General features: G+C 45.7%; 2 protein-coding genes across 4 annotated transcripts in view; one reads left to right on the top strand and one right to left on the bottom strand.

Annotated features, from left to right (window-relative positions):
- MGMT (O-6-methylguanine-DNA methyltransferase) overlaps window positions 1-15,893 on the top strand; it is a 240,376-nt gene that overhangs the window by 73,250 nt on the left and 151,233 nt on the right. The window lies entirely within an intron of this gene.
- On the bottom strand, window positions 14,211-15,087 carry LOC311592583 (large ribosomal subunit protein eL42-like). Its single transcript, XM_084773175.1, has one exon. It carries the CDS (start codon window positions 14,788-14,790, stop codon window positions 14,464-14,466), a length of 327 nt encoding a protein of 108 aa, XP_084629301.1. The 5' UTR covers window positions 14,791-15,087; the 3' UTR covers window positions 14,211-14,463.

Raw genomic sequence — 15,893 nt, 5'->3', positions numbered from 1 at the left:
TACGGACCCTCTGACAGAATGCAGGAAGAAACTACATCTTCTAGGAGCCTCTTAGGCAGCAGATAAGAGGCCGTGGGCTGCAGGAGGGCACGGGGCTGTGGCAGAGGCAGGTTGCCTGTGTTCCAATGGGCAGTGGCGTGGACGAATCAAGTACTTTATGACCAGAGCAAGACTTGCTGTAAAAAATTATATACCATTCATGACCCAAATCCTTCAGAACACTGTGCCACCGCTCCCCTCTGAACCTGACAGCTTAAGGTTTAAGTATCTTGTGAGTCTCTTGACAGAGCATTTAAAAGCCACAACTCTGTGTAGTGGGATTCTTTAGGGTTGCCTTTGTAGGCCTGCTTGCCCCTCAGCGGCACCCCACCTGACTTTGGTGTTCCCTAGTTTCTGAGAGTCACTGATCCATCTGGCCATACATGGCAGGGTGCCACAGTCCTTATTATTGTGCATAATGTGTGTGATTCACTATGAGGCTTGTCACATGCTAAGGAGCAAAGAGGACTTCTTCTGGAATAACTCCACTAAACTCAACAGGCATTTTTTTGTCACAAGTAAAGTCCCGAATCCTGAAAGCATCATGTAGATCAGCCAGAGTGAGCGTTCATATTTTTTTCTGACTCCCCCACCCCCATCCCCGGCCCCAAGGAATTTGCTTGCCTCAGTTCAGATGCAGCTGAGTCTATTCTGTAAACATGATTTCATTGTAGCAACTCTGGCTAGGTGACAACAGTGGTTTGGGGCCAGAGGACCACCACTTACTAAGACTTGCAAGAATGTCCAGCCTTGTGAAAATTAGAAGCATCTTGAGTATTTGGAAAGGGGTCGATGAGAGGGGCCATAGGTTGGGACGGACTTGGTGGTAGGCAACTCCCAACTCTGGGCCTTCTCCACGGTTACTTGTGACAAGTGCCTTATGTGGCCTGAGGTGTTCAGGACACTTGCTTTTAAATGCATTTTATACACAGCCTGCTATGGACCTTCTGGAGAACTTGGCTTTCCGTGCTTTGCGTTCTCAGCACCATCACCACTTCCTGCAGAATTTTATTTTGTTCATATATTTAGAAGATTTTTTTTTACAAAACAAAAACAAAAACAAAACAAAACAACCCCCCCCCAAAAAAAACTAGGTATTTTATAAATAATAAGATTTTGTTGTTTTGTTTTGCTTTACTTTTTGGTTTGCTTTTGCCATGAAAGTTAGTTTCAGGAAATGATCAGAAGCTTTGGTGTCGTATGAGATTTCCAAATCTGTCTTTCCTTTCAGGCCTCAGGTTCATGCTCAGAGGCAAGGTCAGGTGTCGTGTGGTGCAGGTGAAGGAAGCTTGTCCTTGATGGACTGGCAACTTGGAGCACTGCAGTACAATTAGGTATACTTAAAAAATCACCAAGAGCAGGGCTGAATCTGAGCCACAAGTTGCCTCTTGTTCTTGTAGGCCCTCTGCTCCAGGCTTAGCCCAGATGAGCTGTCCTTATAGTGCTGGGAGTAGGTGCTTGGATGGTCTGAATGCTGAGTCCCTCGTCCCCAAGGCCTTTCCCACTCCCTGTCTGCCCCAGAGCACGTCCAGGGAAGGCGGAACCTGAACTCTTTGTCTCCTCTCACCTCAGTGAGACAGGCTGTGGCAGGAGAGACTGAGTGATGAAAGAGAGGGAAAATATGAACAGCTTGGTGCGGAGGAGAACCTGCACTCTAGTGGGCTCTGTCTCCCAGCGTTGTGCAGAACTACTTCCTCCCCATCTAGGAGCCTACTTTGGTCCCCCACACATTGTCCTGCTGCAGACCCACAGCTGAGCTAGCCCTCCTGCAGCGCAGTATCTGGGCCTTCTTAATCCCCAACCGCTGCTGCCCTCTGGTCTCCTCTGCGGGATGATGATGGAGGGACATATCCTTTAACAGTCCTTCATTCACCTAAAGGTCGCTTCATCTTTCCCCCAAGCGAAGTGCTTCAACAATAAAAGAAAGAAAAGAAAGAAAAAAGAAAGAAAGAAAGAAAGCCAGCCGGCCAGCCCATGGCAAGACAGCATGTAACCCTGCCACTCCCTGGATATGAGCTCTGGACAGTCTGGGGACTCAGCGGGTACAAGGACACGGCAAGCAGGCACAGTGGGAACCTCCTGCCTCACATGGGCCCTGCCCAAAACAAGGACCAGCAGAAAGAACAGTAGTCAGGGACGGAACGATGGAGAACCCATCACAGGAAGTCATATGACTTCCTTACGTGGAAGCTAAAGATTTATGGATACCGTGAGCTACTGACAGTAAAAAAAAAATAGTGAAAGACACAATCTACCCTCTGAACTGATCTACAAGGCTATGAAAACATCACTTTGAATAATATGCATTGGGTGCTAGAAAAATGTGACGCTGGTGTGTGGACCCCTCAGCCTCTTTGACGAGGGTTGTAATACATCTTGCTGAATGATGAATATGCGGCTGTAGGCTTCAACTGTTCATGTCTCGTGCCTGAGAGAAAAAAAATATCGAAAATGAATATAAAATATTGAAATTTAGAAGTGGTTGGATCCATCCCATAATTTCTTGTTCCTTTGGATGAGGTAGACACATTGCTAATTATACAGTGTGCAGGCACCTATGCCAGGTGCCTCATGTCATATGGTATATAAATTCTGACTCAGCCTGTACCAAAAGAGCGTTGAAAACAGTGTGTGGGAATGAGCCCTGGGCAGTGCATCCCTGGAATTTGGGCTCAACTATGAGGCCCTTCCTTAAACTTTGCTTGAAGTACTCATGAAGCGGCTCATTGTATGGCGCAGGGTTAGGATGCCATCCCTTCATGTCTTGTGATTTTCTGCTGGATTCCGGGCTAGGTATGGCGAGGTTACAGTGACCCCAGCTTTTAACTTGGCTTCTGATTAGTGGGCGCACTGACCTGACTTCTGTCCCAGCATGTAGCACAGACCCTTTTCAGGGTCAGCTCTGCTTCTTCTAAAACTCCTGTTCTTAGATGCCGTAGTTGTGTGTGTGTGTGTGTGTGTGTGTGTGTGTGTGTGTGTGTGTGTGTGTCCCCTGATATGGCTTGAGTATGCGTGACCTCCAGCCCCTGCTGAAAACCTCATGTATCGAAGGTGTGCTCCCTTTGTAAGCAGTGTGCTTTTCTAAGGGGTATAGCTTTGGGGCAAGTGGCCGGATCTGGGAGGCTCTGCATTCATTTTAGAAATAACTCCTGGGAGGAGGTGGCACTGTGGAAGGCGGGGTCTGGGCCAGGGGAGTCAGTCATATAGTGCTAGAAAGAAGTGTCTTGTCCTGCCCAGCCTGTTGTTTTGCTTTCTGTTCACTATGATGTTAGCAGCCCTCCACCACATGCTCCCTGCCATGGTGCTGTGCCTTACTGTGGGCCCAGAGACCATGAACTCAGCGGACCACGGGCTGAACTGTCTGAAGTCGGTTGACTTTCTCACAAGGCCTTAGTGGGCTGGTGGGAGCTGCCTGGCTTTGCGACATACACCCTTTCTCCCCTAGGCCTCACAAGCTCGTGCACATAGCTCCATCCTCCTGTTACCTTCTCCCTGTCTCTTTCACCAGCCCCTCTTCTCACTCTGTACAGCTCCTGTGTAGAGCAGCCCTGTCGATATTCCTGGCAGATAGGTGTGACACAGATGGCCACAGGGTCTGTCCTGTTATGTACAAAGAAATCACTTTGACATGTGATTGTTCCCACATATTTACATTGGAGATTTCAAGACCCACCTCTACAGTCAGTGACTCGTGGGACTTACATATGCTTGGCCTCATGGCTGTGATTTATTTATTTTTTCAAAAAGGAATACAAAGCCAAACTAGCAAAGGGATAAGACACATAGGAAGAAGTTGGAGACCGTGACAAGAGCTTCTAGAATGTTCTCTATTAGATACCAGCTCTCTCCAGTAGCATGTTTTGGAACTATGTACAAAGGGTTTCCAACCAGAGCCCTCCTTACAGTCACACCACCCAGGTATTTTATTGGTTGGTTGCATGGAGACACTCTGCCTGGCATAGAACTGAAGTTTTGACGCCTCAGAGAGAAGGTGCTGTCTCTACAAACTACACAGCTTATACAAACAGCTCAGTCTCAGACAGCCACACTTGTCAGGGAATGGCCAGAGCTCTGTCCAAGTCCATGTGCCCAGACACCAGCCAGGGTCAGCCTTGTGCACAGGCTGTTCCGAGGATGGCAGTTTGGGGCCATCTGCTCGCTCTTTGTGCAGCTCATCAAGAGATGGAGTTGATTTTTTTGTCTTTGGAATCCAAACTGGCTCAGAGGCTTCACCTGGTCACTAGAAGGTGGCAGAACTGACACTGCGGGATGGTGGACCTGTGCCTCCCTGGGCTTCACAGATTCATGTTGAAAGCCTACAGTTGTCAGGTAGAGGAGCCCTTTGCAACCTCCATGAGGACAAGAATCTCTCCAGCAAGGCAACACCCATGGCAAATGTTGGGAGGTATCTCAGGGGCCATCCTGCCAGTTCTTGCCTCCATGAGAGTCCTATTCAGGCTCACCTGCAATCACTTGTGACTCTCTAGGCAATGCTCAGAGGAGCTGGCCAGCGATGGTCCCTTCTTTCCTGTAAATCCCAGCTCTTCGCATGTTGGTGTGAATCCAGGAGGTCCTACATGCTTGCATGCGTATAAATGTGCTCTGTCACTTACTGCGTCAGGCTCAGGTTGGCACTGTGGAGTGATGACATGCTTGCACTGTGCATCTTTTGCAGAATGTACCTAGCAGTGGGTGTTGAAGGCACAAGGCAGGAAATGCCCCTGGTGGCTTGGCACATTATCTCTGGGTCTTATACAGCCTGCTTAGCCTACAGACAGTCACTCAGCATAATTCCACATGCCCTGTCTAATGAACGAGTGACTAATTAGAGCAGGCACAGTATGGTGGGGTTCACATCAGGGAAACGGATGTTGCCTCTGTCACATGCTGCGTCCCTCCTGTGAACTCCTTTTTCTTTACCTGCTCTTCTCAGGCACCTTGGGCTCTGCTTGCAGAGGAGGGATGCTGGCTTTGCCCAGAGCTGCTATGGGAAGGCTTAGTTAGTAGCATCATGAGGGGCTGATGTGTGCTCGGTCCATTGAGAGAATGAGTTGGTGTCACTTGTATCTTTGACATTCGTGTGGGTAGCAGCATTGTGTTTGCAATGTTGTAGCTCTGGGACTCTCCAACAGGGTCCCTTTGTCACTTGCACCCGTGACATTCATGTGGATGGTATTGTGTCTGCTGTGTTGTAGCTGTGGGACTCTCCAACAGGGTCCCTTTCTCCTGTTCTGTCTTCCTTTTGTACCAGAATCCTGGATGTTTCTTCAGGACATCCCTTGGACCCCTTGGGCCTACCAACTTTTTAGCCCGCCTGTGAGACCTGGCTAGCCACCTCCAGTTTGTGGCCTGTTGTCTCTACCTCAAAGGAATGACTGCTCCTAGCCATCCCATACCATAGCTCCACCACAAACTCAGGGTTTCATATAGCCAGAGGCCCTGCTGTGGCTGAGACAAGTGTCTGTCAGAGAGTCACCAATACTTCAACAAGTGCCACTGAGTACTTGTGACTGCAGTAGTGCCACCCCCCACCAAAAAGAACTGTCTCCCCAGGAAGACTCACAGCAGTAGAAGTGGGTACTTCTTGGGGATTAAAAACCCTGTCTGCAGTCATGAGGCAGCGAGTGGCAACCTTATTCAAGGAAAAAGCCTGGCGGAGTCCAGACTCAGTATCTTAGTGGCAATAAAGCTAGTACAGATTTACTGGTCTAGGAGTTTTCCCTGTAATACTCTGGAATGGTGGGTTATTTTGTGTTCAAGAGGCACATTTATCACAAAAATGATGATATACAAATCACTTCCATATCACAAAATGTTCTTGGTCAAAATTGGCTTGAGGCAAGTGATATCTTCGAGTAAACCGTATATGAAGACCATATCTTAAAATGATAGATCACCTAATTTTGTTCTGACAGAGGTTTTTGCTGCAACAAACATCTGTCATTGAAATACCAATTCAGAGATATGGAAGCCAAATTGTAGAGCTGTTCTTGGATTTGTCACCCCTAACTTAAGCACGCTACTGTTCCACACTGTGGTTTTTATATAAGACATTAGACAATACTGGACTTTAAGGCACATTAAAATGAAATAAACAATTGAGAGAAACGTGTTTATGCTTCACATGCAAACCAGTCATTCTGAATCACGCAAGTAGGGAGCCAGCCCTAGTTGTTTATAAGGGAGACGCCACCTCAAGCTGCGGCATTAGATTGGGAGGCTGTGTGTTAATCTCCCAAAGGGTGATACTTGGCACCGTGGGCCCTGGGCATTATGCATCTTCTCCTGGCATGGCACATTTTTTTTTTTAAATGAACTATGATTATGATGTTAGTCCTGAAATTCGAAATGCTACCTGTGTGCACCCCTGATGGCAGCAGGCACACACCACAGGACAATGGTGATGTCATGGGGCCTCCATTTCCTTGGCACTTTTCCTTGTCAAGAAGCCCCATTCAGGGATCCCTGTGCAGGGACAAATGTCCTGGGATTGGAGTGGCAAGAATCAGGTGTTTCCAGAGGGATCCCTGACTAGAGCCTTCTTTCTGACTAGGCGCTCTTTTCTTCCAAGTGGGAAAAAAAAAAGTTGATCTTGGTCCAAAAGTTGATGATATGATATCCAAAGAAAAAAAGTAGGATTTTGGGGGATGTGTGGGAATGGTCTAGAAATTGGCTGTTGGTGACTATATCAGTTTATTTTTCTCATCATTGCAGCAAGATGTGTGACAAAATCAGCCCAAGGAAAGAAAGGACGGATGGATGGACAGAAGGAAGGAAGGAAGGAAGGAAGGGAGGAAGGAAGAAGGGAAGGGCAGGTTTACTTTGGCTTGCCGTCCAGCTGAGGGGAAGGCGTGTGACAGGAGCTTGAGACAGCTGCTCAGACTACATCCGCACCCAGGAAGCAGAGACTTGAGTGCTGCTGCTCACGTCATGTTCTCCTTTCTGTGTGGCTCGGGACCCCCAGTGTGGGACGGAGTCACCCATAGATAGGATGGGTCTTCCCATCTCAGCTAATCCGACTTGGAATCTTCCTCACAGACAGGGCCAGAGGATTGTCAAGGTGATAGTCAATAGCAACCACCACAGTGACCATAACATATGAATTAAAACAAAAACAAGCAGCTGGGCTTGGTGGCGCACACCTTTAATCCCAGCACTCAGGAGGCAGAGGCAGGCGGATCGCTGTGAGTTCGAGGCCAGCCTGGACTACAAAGTGAGTCCAGGACAGTCAAGGCTACACAGAAAAACCCTGTCTCGAAAAACCAAAAAAAAAAAAAAACAACAAAAAACAAAAAACCCAACAACAATAAAAACCCAAACAAACAAACAAACAAACAAAAACAAACAAAAAAACAAAAACAAAAAACCACGCCTCCTTAAAAGTCTCTTATGACCCTATATGTTCTGGGAGGTAATACAGAGGACTACCCCATCCTGCAGCTGCCCCAAGCCTGGAAGGGTCTGGCTCCCTGCATCGCTGTACGTGGGCTCTCTTTTTGACCTCTTTACCAGAGGTCGCACTTTACCAGCTCTCTTAAGCCTGCAGCATTTCAACCAACCCTCCTCATGCTGTGGGCCACAGTAAGTTCTCTGGGGTTTTGGCTGTCAAAGTGGCCCACTTCTTCCTTTTATCATAAAATAGGAGTAGTGCCTTAAAGGGCTCTTTTCCCATGTAGCTTTTGTGTGCCATCACTTGGGTGCTTTGGTGGTGTCTTCTAGCATTTGACCTCATGAGGCAGAGATTGGCCTGACATTGAGCTGGGAGAAGTGAGGGTCCAGCTCTGTCGTCCACCGGCTGTTTCTGCCAAGTTCCATCTATTGTGTGGCTTGGACTTGTAGCCTTCTCCTCTGCTGAAGGTGGCCCTGACATAGCCCCTCATGTTCAGAGCTGAGTGTGTTTGCTCCATTGGACACATACATGCCTGAAGAGTCGCTGGATACCAAGGTAGTGGCAGTGAGGATGGCTGTCATCATCTTACTTGAGATTAGCTGATGATTGGCTGATGGCGAATCTAAAACATACCAGTCCTCAGGATTCATTGTCTTCCTTAAAGAAATGTAATTTTCTTTCTTTCTTTTTTTTTTTTTTTCGAGACAGGGTCTCTCTGTGTAGCCTTGGCTGTCTTGGACTCACTTTGTAGACTAGGATGGCCTCGAACTCACAGCGATCCGCCCGCCTCTGCCTCCCGAGTGCTGGGATTAAAGGCGTGCGCCACCACGCCCGGCTAAGAAATGTAATTTTCTATAGTCACTGATTTTTCTAAAACATGTACATCATGCCCACTCTTCCTAGTGTACTAAGTTCCTGCCGTGGCTGGCCCAGTGAGACACCTCACCCTCCTTTGCTTTTCTTCAGACCAGATGAACAATGGGTTCTGTGACCACGCTTCCACCAAGAGAGAACCATTGTGTTGGATCCAGTTCCCATGACATCCCTGGGTCATAGACACATGAATGAAACAGCCCTTCACTTCTTATGATAGTGGAGGGCTGGTGATAGGATGGACTGAAGATAAGAGACATTTTCAGATGGTGTCTGAGGGGTCCTGGTGGGGCAGTGCCTTTACAGACAGGCTAGTGCCCTTGGCCGTCTGGTCGTAACAGATACAGGTGTCTTATTCCTAAGGGACTGTTACCATTGAAGGGTGTGAAGGTTGTGGGTTTTGCTTTCAAAGGTAGCAAAGCATCCCCACAAAGGTTTGGTTCCCCTATGGCTTTGTCGTGAATTCCTCTTCTTGGCCCCTGCTCTGTAGCTGAGCGCAGACTCTAGCGCTTGCGCTGACACCTGTCCTGTTCACCAGCTTATTTTTAGCCACATAGACACACCCTCCCCGGGTATCCCCAAGTGCCTTTCCATTTCCAGAGCCCACAGGTGCCTCGTTTGAAGACCACCATTGACCCTCTGGTCACTGATAATTACAGTTCACGTAGCCCAAGACTCAATGGTGATTGTCATTAAAGGATGCTATGTTCCTCTCTATGATTGGGTTAGACTTTGCAGCCGCTGTGTGTGTGTGTGTGTGTGTGTGTGTGTGTGTGTGTGTGTGTGTGTGTGTGTGAGAGAGAGAGAGAGAGAGAGAGAGAGAGAGAGAGAGAGAGAGAGAGAGAGATGGGTCTGTGGAGGCCCAAAGTTGACATTGTAATACAAGTTACTTTGGAATACTTGAGTGAGCTCACCAGGATTTGTAAAGCTGATGAGGTAGAATAAAAATACTGCTATGAAAATTATTTTAGTGTAATGTAATGACTTCTGTTTTTCATATCTGGCAGATATTTCCCACAAAATCTAATCTGCAGTGCTGAGAATTATGCCATTTTTTATGATTTGTTTAATTTTGACTGAAAAAAACTGACTCTTTATCGATTCTTGACCAGCAAGTATTGAGGACAAATTTAGTTAGTAAGACTTTTCATGAGATGTAGATTTTTATATAAGAGGATGCCTGATACCACAGGCATCAATTTTTAAATCTTCTAAGAACCTGAGGGCCAGGGTAGCCCAGGAAGGACCACAGGGGAGGAAGGAGTTCGAAGCAGGCACACCCCACACAGGTAACTCAAAGGGAAGGGCTTCAGTGATTTGCCTAGCTTTGTGGTTCTTTGTGGCCAAGCACCACTAGGATCTGGCGGGGGGGGGGGGGGGGGAGGGGGGGATGGAGAAGAATTTAATATTTAGGTTTTTTTTTCTGCTTATGTAATGGTTGGTTTCATTATAGCTCAGAGTAAGCAACTGGAAGTCAGGGCCAGCTGGTAGCGGCCACAGTGTACAGCTGAAAGTTTCTACACCCGCCCCTGCGTCTGCAGCTCAAAGGGCTGCAAAGAAGTCGTGACAAATGAAGGATCCAAGTCCTGAAGTTGGAGAGTAGGAGTGAATGACAGATTCTTTACACACCTCAACTGTCAACATTTCTAATCAAATCACCCAGCCTCCTTTCTTCTTAAACGATGCACACGGTACTTCCTGTAATAAACACCCCTAAGTCTAATGAGAGGCCCTAAGGCAACTTCAAATGTATGAATTCATTGTAATTGAACCACATAATCTTCAGGGCAGAGATGCCTGCTCCCCACTCTCTTAACTTCCCAGGGCTGGGGTGTTTTATGAAAAATGTTACACGTTTTGTTTACAACGTCTGGCTGCTGTTTGAAGTATTGTATGCTGCTGTACTATAAGATGGGGCCGCATAATGGAGGGAAAATCAAGGAGGCAATCTTTCATTTTGTTCTTGTATGAAAAATTCAAAAGACTGGAAACTCACCCAGAGAAATTTCGCAAGCATATTATTTTCCAATGTTTCGATCAATTTGTCTGTCAACCATGCTGAGAGGTGGAAGGGGCCAGCAAAAGCAATTTAGCTTGTGAGGTCCAAAATAGAAATGTTTTAGGGGGCCCTGTCACATGTTATTTCTTTATATTAGAACCGCCGTGTGTTTTATTTGCTGGTCATATTATGAAGAGAAATTGATATCAATCATCTAAGGAAGCTATGAATACCTGATATAAATATCACTTTTATATGCATGCATCGGAACAAAATATAAATTAACCTCTTAATGCATGCGAGAGCCCTCCGTGCGACAACAGGCCTCTTGGTTTGGGTTTTTGCATTTAACAATTTGCGGTGCATTCTAATTGATTGTACCCAAGTGACACTCCATAGAAATGTCTTGCATATGAACATTACTGACCCTGCCAGGGTTTTAATTAAGCTATAATCTTCCTACAGTCAGTACATCTGGGATTGATAAACACATCCAAACCATGCTTACAATCCAAAGACTGCTTTTTAAAAAAAAATCGGTGCAGATATAGGAGTTTTAAATAAAGGGCATTGGTTTCATTTCCAGTTAAATTTTTCATGGGGATCTGCAGCCAAGTTATGTGAGGTATAGTTAATTCTACAATGGACGTTTAATTTCAGAAGAGCTTGCCCTAAAACCCTGTGTTTTAATCTGTGAACCCCAAAACCTTTCTTCAAGTTTTGAACTGACAAGGCTTTCTAGACAAGGTGTACTTTAGCAAAATTAATTATGTCCATTGGTTGACTGAAATCCCAGCTTAATTGATCCTATCAAGGAAATCCTTTCACTGTAGCCTTCGTCTGAATCACTAGCCACTCTGGCTGGGGAGCTGGCCACCATTCAGGGAGCAGGCCTCACTAGCAAGCTTGCTGCGCGCAGCTAGTGTCTCAGAGTGTGGAGCGGAGCCTGACAGAGAAGTGTGCACAACTCTCTGTGGGTGCTAATGAGTGGGAAATCAACGGGTACAGATCGAGTCGGCGCTCTTTTTTAGTACATGCAGCTATTTACACTAAATCTTGTTCAGGTAGGAAAATGTGTTAAAGCATAAGTCGCAGTTAATTATGGCAATTTAGAGACTGCGTCTTTTGACAGTTGTTTTTTAGCATGATTCAAAGAGCTATATTTGCAGGGCCCGCCTGGAAATGTTGTTGTGTGCGGATGTGTCCAAATGCTACAACATTGATCCTGACAAGCCCCCATTAACACGTCATCTTCTTGGACTTTTTTTTTTAATTGGTGCTATTTTTACTGTTGTTTGGAGCGATTTTGAGCAAAGTTAATTACGCACATCCTTCTGGAGACATCTCTGTACTTGGCAAGGTATGTAGACTAAATCCTGATTTTAAAATGTAAACGATTGTAACTTGTCTTTCATTTCTGGTATTTTAATTAAAGTCAAACATCTTACCCTGTTTATTAGTCACTGGGATTTCTTTGCAAAATAACCCTTGGATATTTTTGAGTTGGTTTATTTTGTCTTATTATTGACTAGTAAGAACTTTCTACGTACTAAAGAAAGATTGTTACTTTTGTTTTGAGTTTTTTAATATAATTTTTTTCTCAAACTTGGTGGGTTTTTTTTTGTTTGTTTGTTTCTGTTTTTGTTTTTTGTCTTGTTTTGTTTGGTTTGGTTTTTCAAGACAGGGTTTCTCTGTGTAGCCTTGGATGTCCTGGACTCACTTTTGTAGACCAGCCTGGCCTTGAACTCACAGTGACGCGCCTGCCTCTGCCTCCTTGAATGCTGTGATTAAAGGCGTGCACCATCACACCCAGCTGCCAGATTTTTTAAAACCTTTAAATTTAGAGATAGTTTTAGATTTATTGAAAAGTTGTAAAGATGGTATGGAAAGCTCTGGTTCACCCATCTCCCTGCTTGTCCTGATGCTGACAATTTACATAAGCATGAGACATTGGTCAATATTAAGTTTTCAATTTTAACACATTTGCTGATTACTACAGCAAAGTGTGATTCAGGTATGAATCTTTTCCTGGGATTTGGAACTACCACAGCACACAAAGGACTCTTAGCCATGAGGTCTTATAGATGATGACATCAGTCATCATACTTAATTTTCTGCTGGTTTTTTTTTTTTTTTTTTTTTTTTTTGCTTTTACTTCTTGCGCTTGGTTTATTTGAAGTCAGGTATTTGGTTAGAACCCGTCTCTACTTCTAACCAGATACTAAATCATCAAATGTCATACTTTGGGAATTGTTCAACTTTCTGGTATCCCACATCTACAAAGACCAGAAGCCAATGCTTCCTGCTTCCTTGTTCTGTCATCTTGAACCCTGGACCAGGGTCTTTCTTCTGTGATATCATATGTGAAGCTTTCCAGGGAAGAGTGAGAGCATCGAGGTCACTCTGGATTCACATGCCGATCCTTCCAAGATCATTGGATTGGCACCATTTCCCTTCCGATCCTTAAGCAAATGTGTTTTAGCTTCAGCTAATAGATTTGTATGTTAGAAAGCCGTTCTGTCTCACTTTGAAGGAGGTGGAAAGCTGTAAGTAGGACGCTTTGGTTTGTAGTGACAGGTAGAGGAAAGAATGTCCTGGACTCAAAATCAAATAATCCCTCAAGTTCAGGGACTGGCTTTTTGGTGCTGGCCTGACCTAGAGAGTTCTGTAACTGCTGTAAAGGGTGTTTGTCTTCTTATTTCGGGTTTTATTGCTGTGAAGAGACACCATGACCACAACAGCTCTTATAAAGGAAAACATTTCTTTGGGGATGGCTTATAGATTCAGAGGTGTAGTCCATTGTCATCATGGTGGCGAGCATGGCAGCGTGCAGGCAGACATGGTGCTGGAGTATGAGCTGGGAGTTCTACATGTTGATCCACAGGTGGCCGAAAGAGACTGTCACACTGGGTGTAACTTGTACATATGCAACCTCAAGGCCCACCCCCCACAGTGACAAACTTCCTCCAACAAGGCCACAGCTATTCCAATAAGGCCACACCTCCTAATGGTGCCACTCCCTGCAGCCAACAGGCCAACTATTCAAACACATGTGCCTATGGGGGCTATTCTTATTTAAACCACCCTAGTGTTGTACCTGCAGGCAGCTCTCATCTCAGGATAAATGTCATGTGGTGAATTCTTAGTAAGGAGTTTGAACTCCACCTGTGGTTTCTTGACTTTTTCAGGAAAAAGAAAAACTCTCCAATTTGAAAGATCATTTTAAAGGAGTTAAACACACATTTCTTTATTTGGGCCCCTGGGTCAAGTGCTGCCTGAGGCAAGCAGCCCATTCTGTTCTTTGCTGGCAGTTTATTCATCTTTTAATTTTGAAGCCAGCGTTTAATCCTTAGCAAACTCCCCACATTAAGCTGTTTTCTGAGAAACATTAAAAAGCTTTGGCTAGGCTATTAGGTAGCATTTTAGTGCCTATATGACTGGATTATTTTGTTGACAAGTTTAATCTTTGATTAGTTGATTGATTGATTGATTGATTGATGATTAAGGCAGGGCCTTTCTGGATGACCTGGTACTCACTGTATAGTACAAGCTAGCCTTGACCACATGGCAATTCTCCTGCTTCAGCCTCCCAGGTGTGGGAACATAGCCACACACTGCCAAAATCTAGCAAGTTTCTATAACTATAGGTGTAACACTTTGTGAGATAAGTTGGGCACACAAGGGTTCTCTGCAGGGGTGTTTCCATGGTGGCTCTGCCTCCATGTACCTGAAGCTGTCCTACAGGCTCAACCATGGTCTCTGTCTCTACAGTGGGTTCCACCATCAACCTAGGAGATCCACACAGGCTCTCCTCCTGCCAGGTTTCAGCCTAGGGCTTTGATCAGCATCACAGTATCCCAGCCATTCCCAGTCTGTGGGTCACAATCCCTTTGGAGGTTGAAAGACCCTTTCATGGGGGGGTCTCGTAAGACCATCAGATATTTACATTATGATTCATAATAGCAGCAAAATTACAGTTATTGAGTAGCAATGGAAATAATTTTATGGTTAGGGCATCACCACAACATGAGGAACTGTACCAATGCTTTAGAACTAGCTTGTAAATGCAGATACCACAGCCATTGATTTTTAACATTAACAATAACTTTATTTTTTAAATTGGTGATGTTTCTACAGCTTCAGTATTCTCCTCCCAGACAACTCAGTTCCAGAACTGGGTCACTCGACCCTTTCTCCTCTTGTCACCTCCCAGTTCAGAATGCTTGCATCTCTTAGTGGCCAGCATCCTCTTGGATCTGCAGTTGGGTTCAACACACTCAAGCCTGAGCACAGTCTTCTTTGTGGTTTTGGCCTTCTTTCTGAAAATTGGCTTTGTCTGGCCTCCGTAGCCGCTCTGCTTGCGATCGTAGCACCGCTTCCCTTGGGCGTACAAGGAATCCTTGCCCTTCTTATACTGGGTCACTTTGCGAGGCTGGTGCTTGCCACATTTCTTACAGAAAGTTCTTCGGGTTTTATGTACGTTGACCATCTTTGCACTAGAAGTGTCTAGGCAATTAATGAAAGTGAGACTCGGTGTCCACGTCACCTCCCACGAGCCGCAGCACAGCCATTTTTCTCCGAGTCATCTGCCTTTAGAAATTGTGACTTGTCACTGTCCCCTTGCTTCTAAGCCACCCTTTCCTCTTCTGGGTTCTTCCATCAAAGACACTCACTCCCAACAGACTGTTGACAGTGGAAGGAGCAGCTGTGGAGTTCTGACCCCTGGTTGGTACAGGACCCTTCCCCTGGCTGAGGGTCCTAACCCAACACTAGCAGCCCCGTAGTCTAGGCCTGTCTCTGGACTCTCTCTTACTTTTTCTTTCCCTACCTGGGCTACGCAGACCAACTCACAACCTTGTCTTCTGTAGAATGTTTATGCCCTGCCTGGAGCTTGCAAATGGCAGACAAGGCTAGTGAGTCAGTGCACTTTGTGTGTTGGCCCAGGGATGCTGACACCAGGCTTTCTGCTCTAAAAGAACAGAGGAGGAGGAAGATTTAATCCTCCCCCCCCCCAATTTTTCTACATTGAATTTAATCAGATAGCGAGGGGAACATTATACAAAATGGAAGAAAAATGACCACTCTTTCTGATTCCTACTTATGTACCCACAATGGAAATTAAGAACTGTAGTATTCCCTCTTAAGTGGGCTCTGCTCAAGAGCCACCTCTGACTTCTTAGTCATATGATCCTGTGACCATTTCTGTTCTGCCTGTACCAGAGCCTGTGTTGGCTGTAGGTGTAGCGACTCGGGTTAGGGAAAGTGGCCAGACACTCTGTAGCTTACCCCTGGGCCAGCATCTTTAAGATCAGGACAGTGTCAACTGACTGTCAGCCCGCTGCTTGCAGATGGGCTGTGATAATTGGGTGTTTTCCTGGGCTTTGTACCTACCTGTGCCTTCATCATTTTTGTAAGCCCAAGTAGCAGCAGACCTATTGTGTGGGTGCTCAGGTTCCATCCCACGTACCCTGAAGTACTGAGGCTGCCATCACCTGATGATTGTTTCAGAAATTAGCCTAAGCAGTGCAGACTCTATGACAGGCAGTGCAAGGCAAATTTAAGTGCACTCTGATTCAATCAGCAAACATGAGG

The sequence above is a fragment of the Acomys minous genome (assembly GCF_964271855.1).
Source record: "Acomys minous genome assembly, chromosome: 2".
Taxonomy (NCBI): Eukaryota; Metazoa; Chordata; class Mammalia; order Rodentia; family Muridae; genus Acomys; species Acomys minous.
The sequence above is the reverse complement of the archived record's forward strand: the minus strand, read 5'-3'. Positions and strand labels throughout refer to the sequence as shown.

What these genes read in the sequence shown, in the direction of transcription:
- LOC311592583 (XM_084773175.1), bottom strand. Translation starts at nt 14,790, where the DNA reads ATGGTCAACGTACATAAAACCCGAAGAACTTTCTGTAAGAAATGTGGC.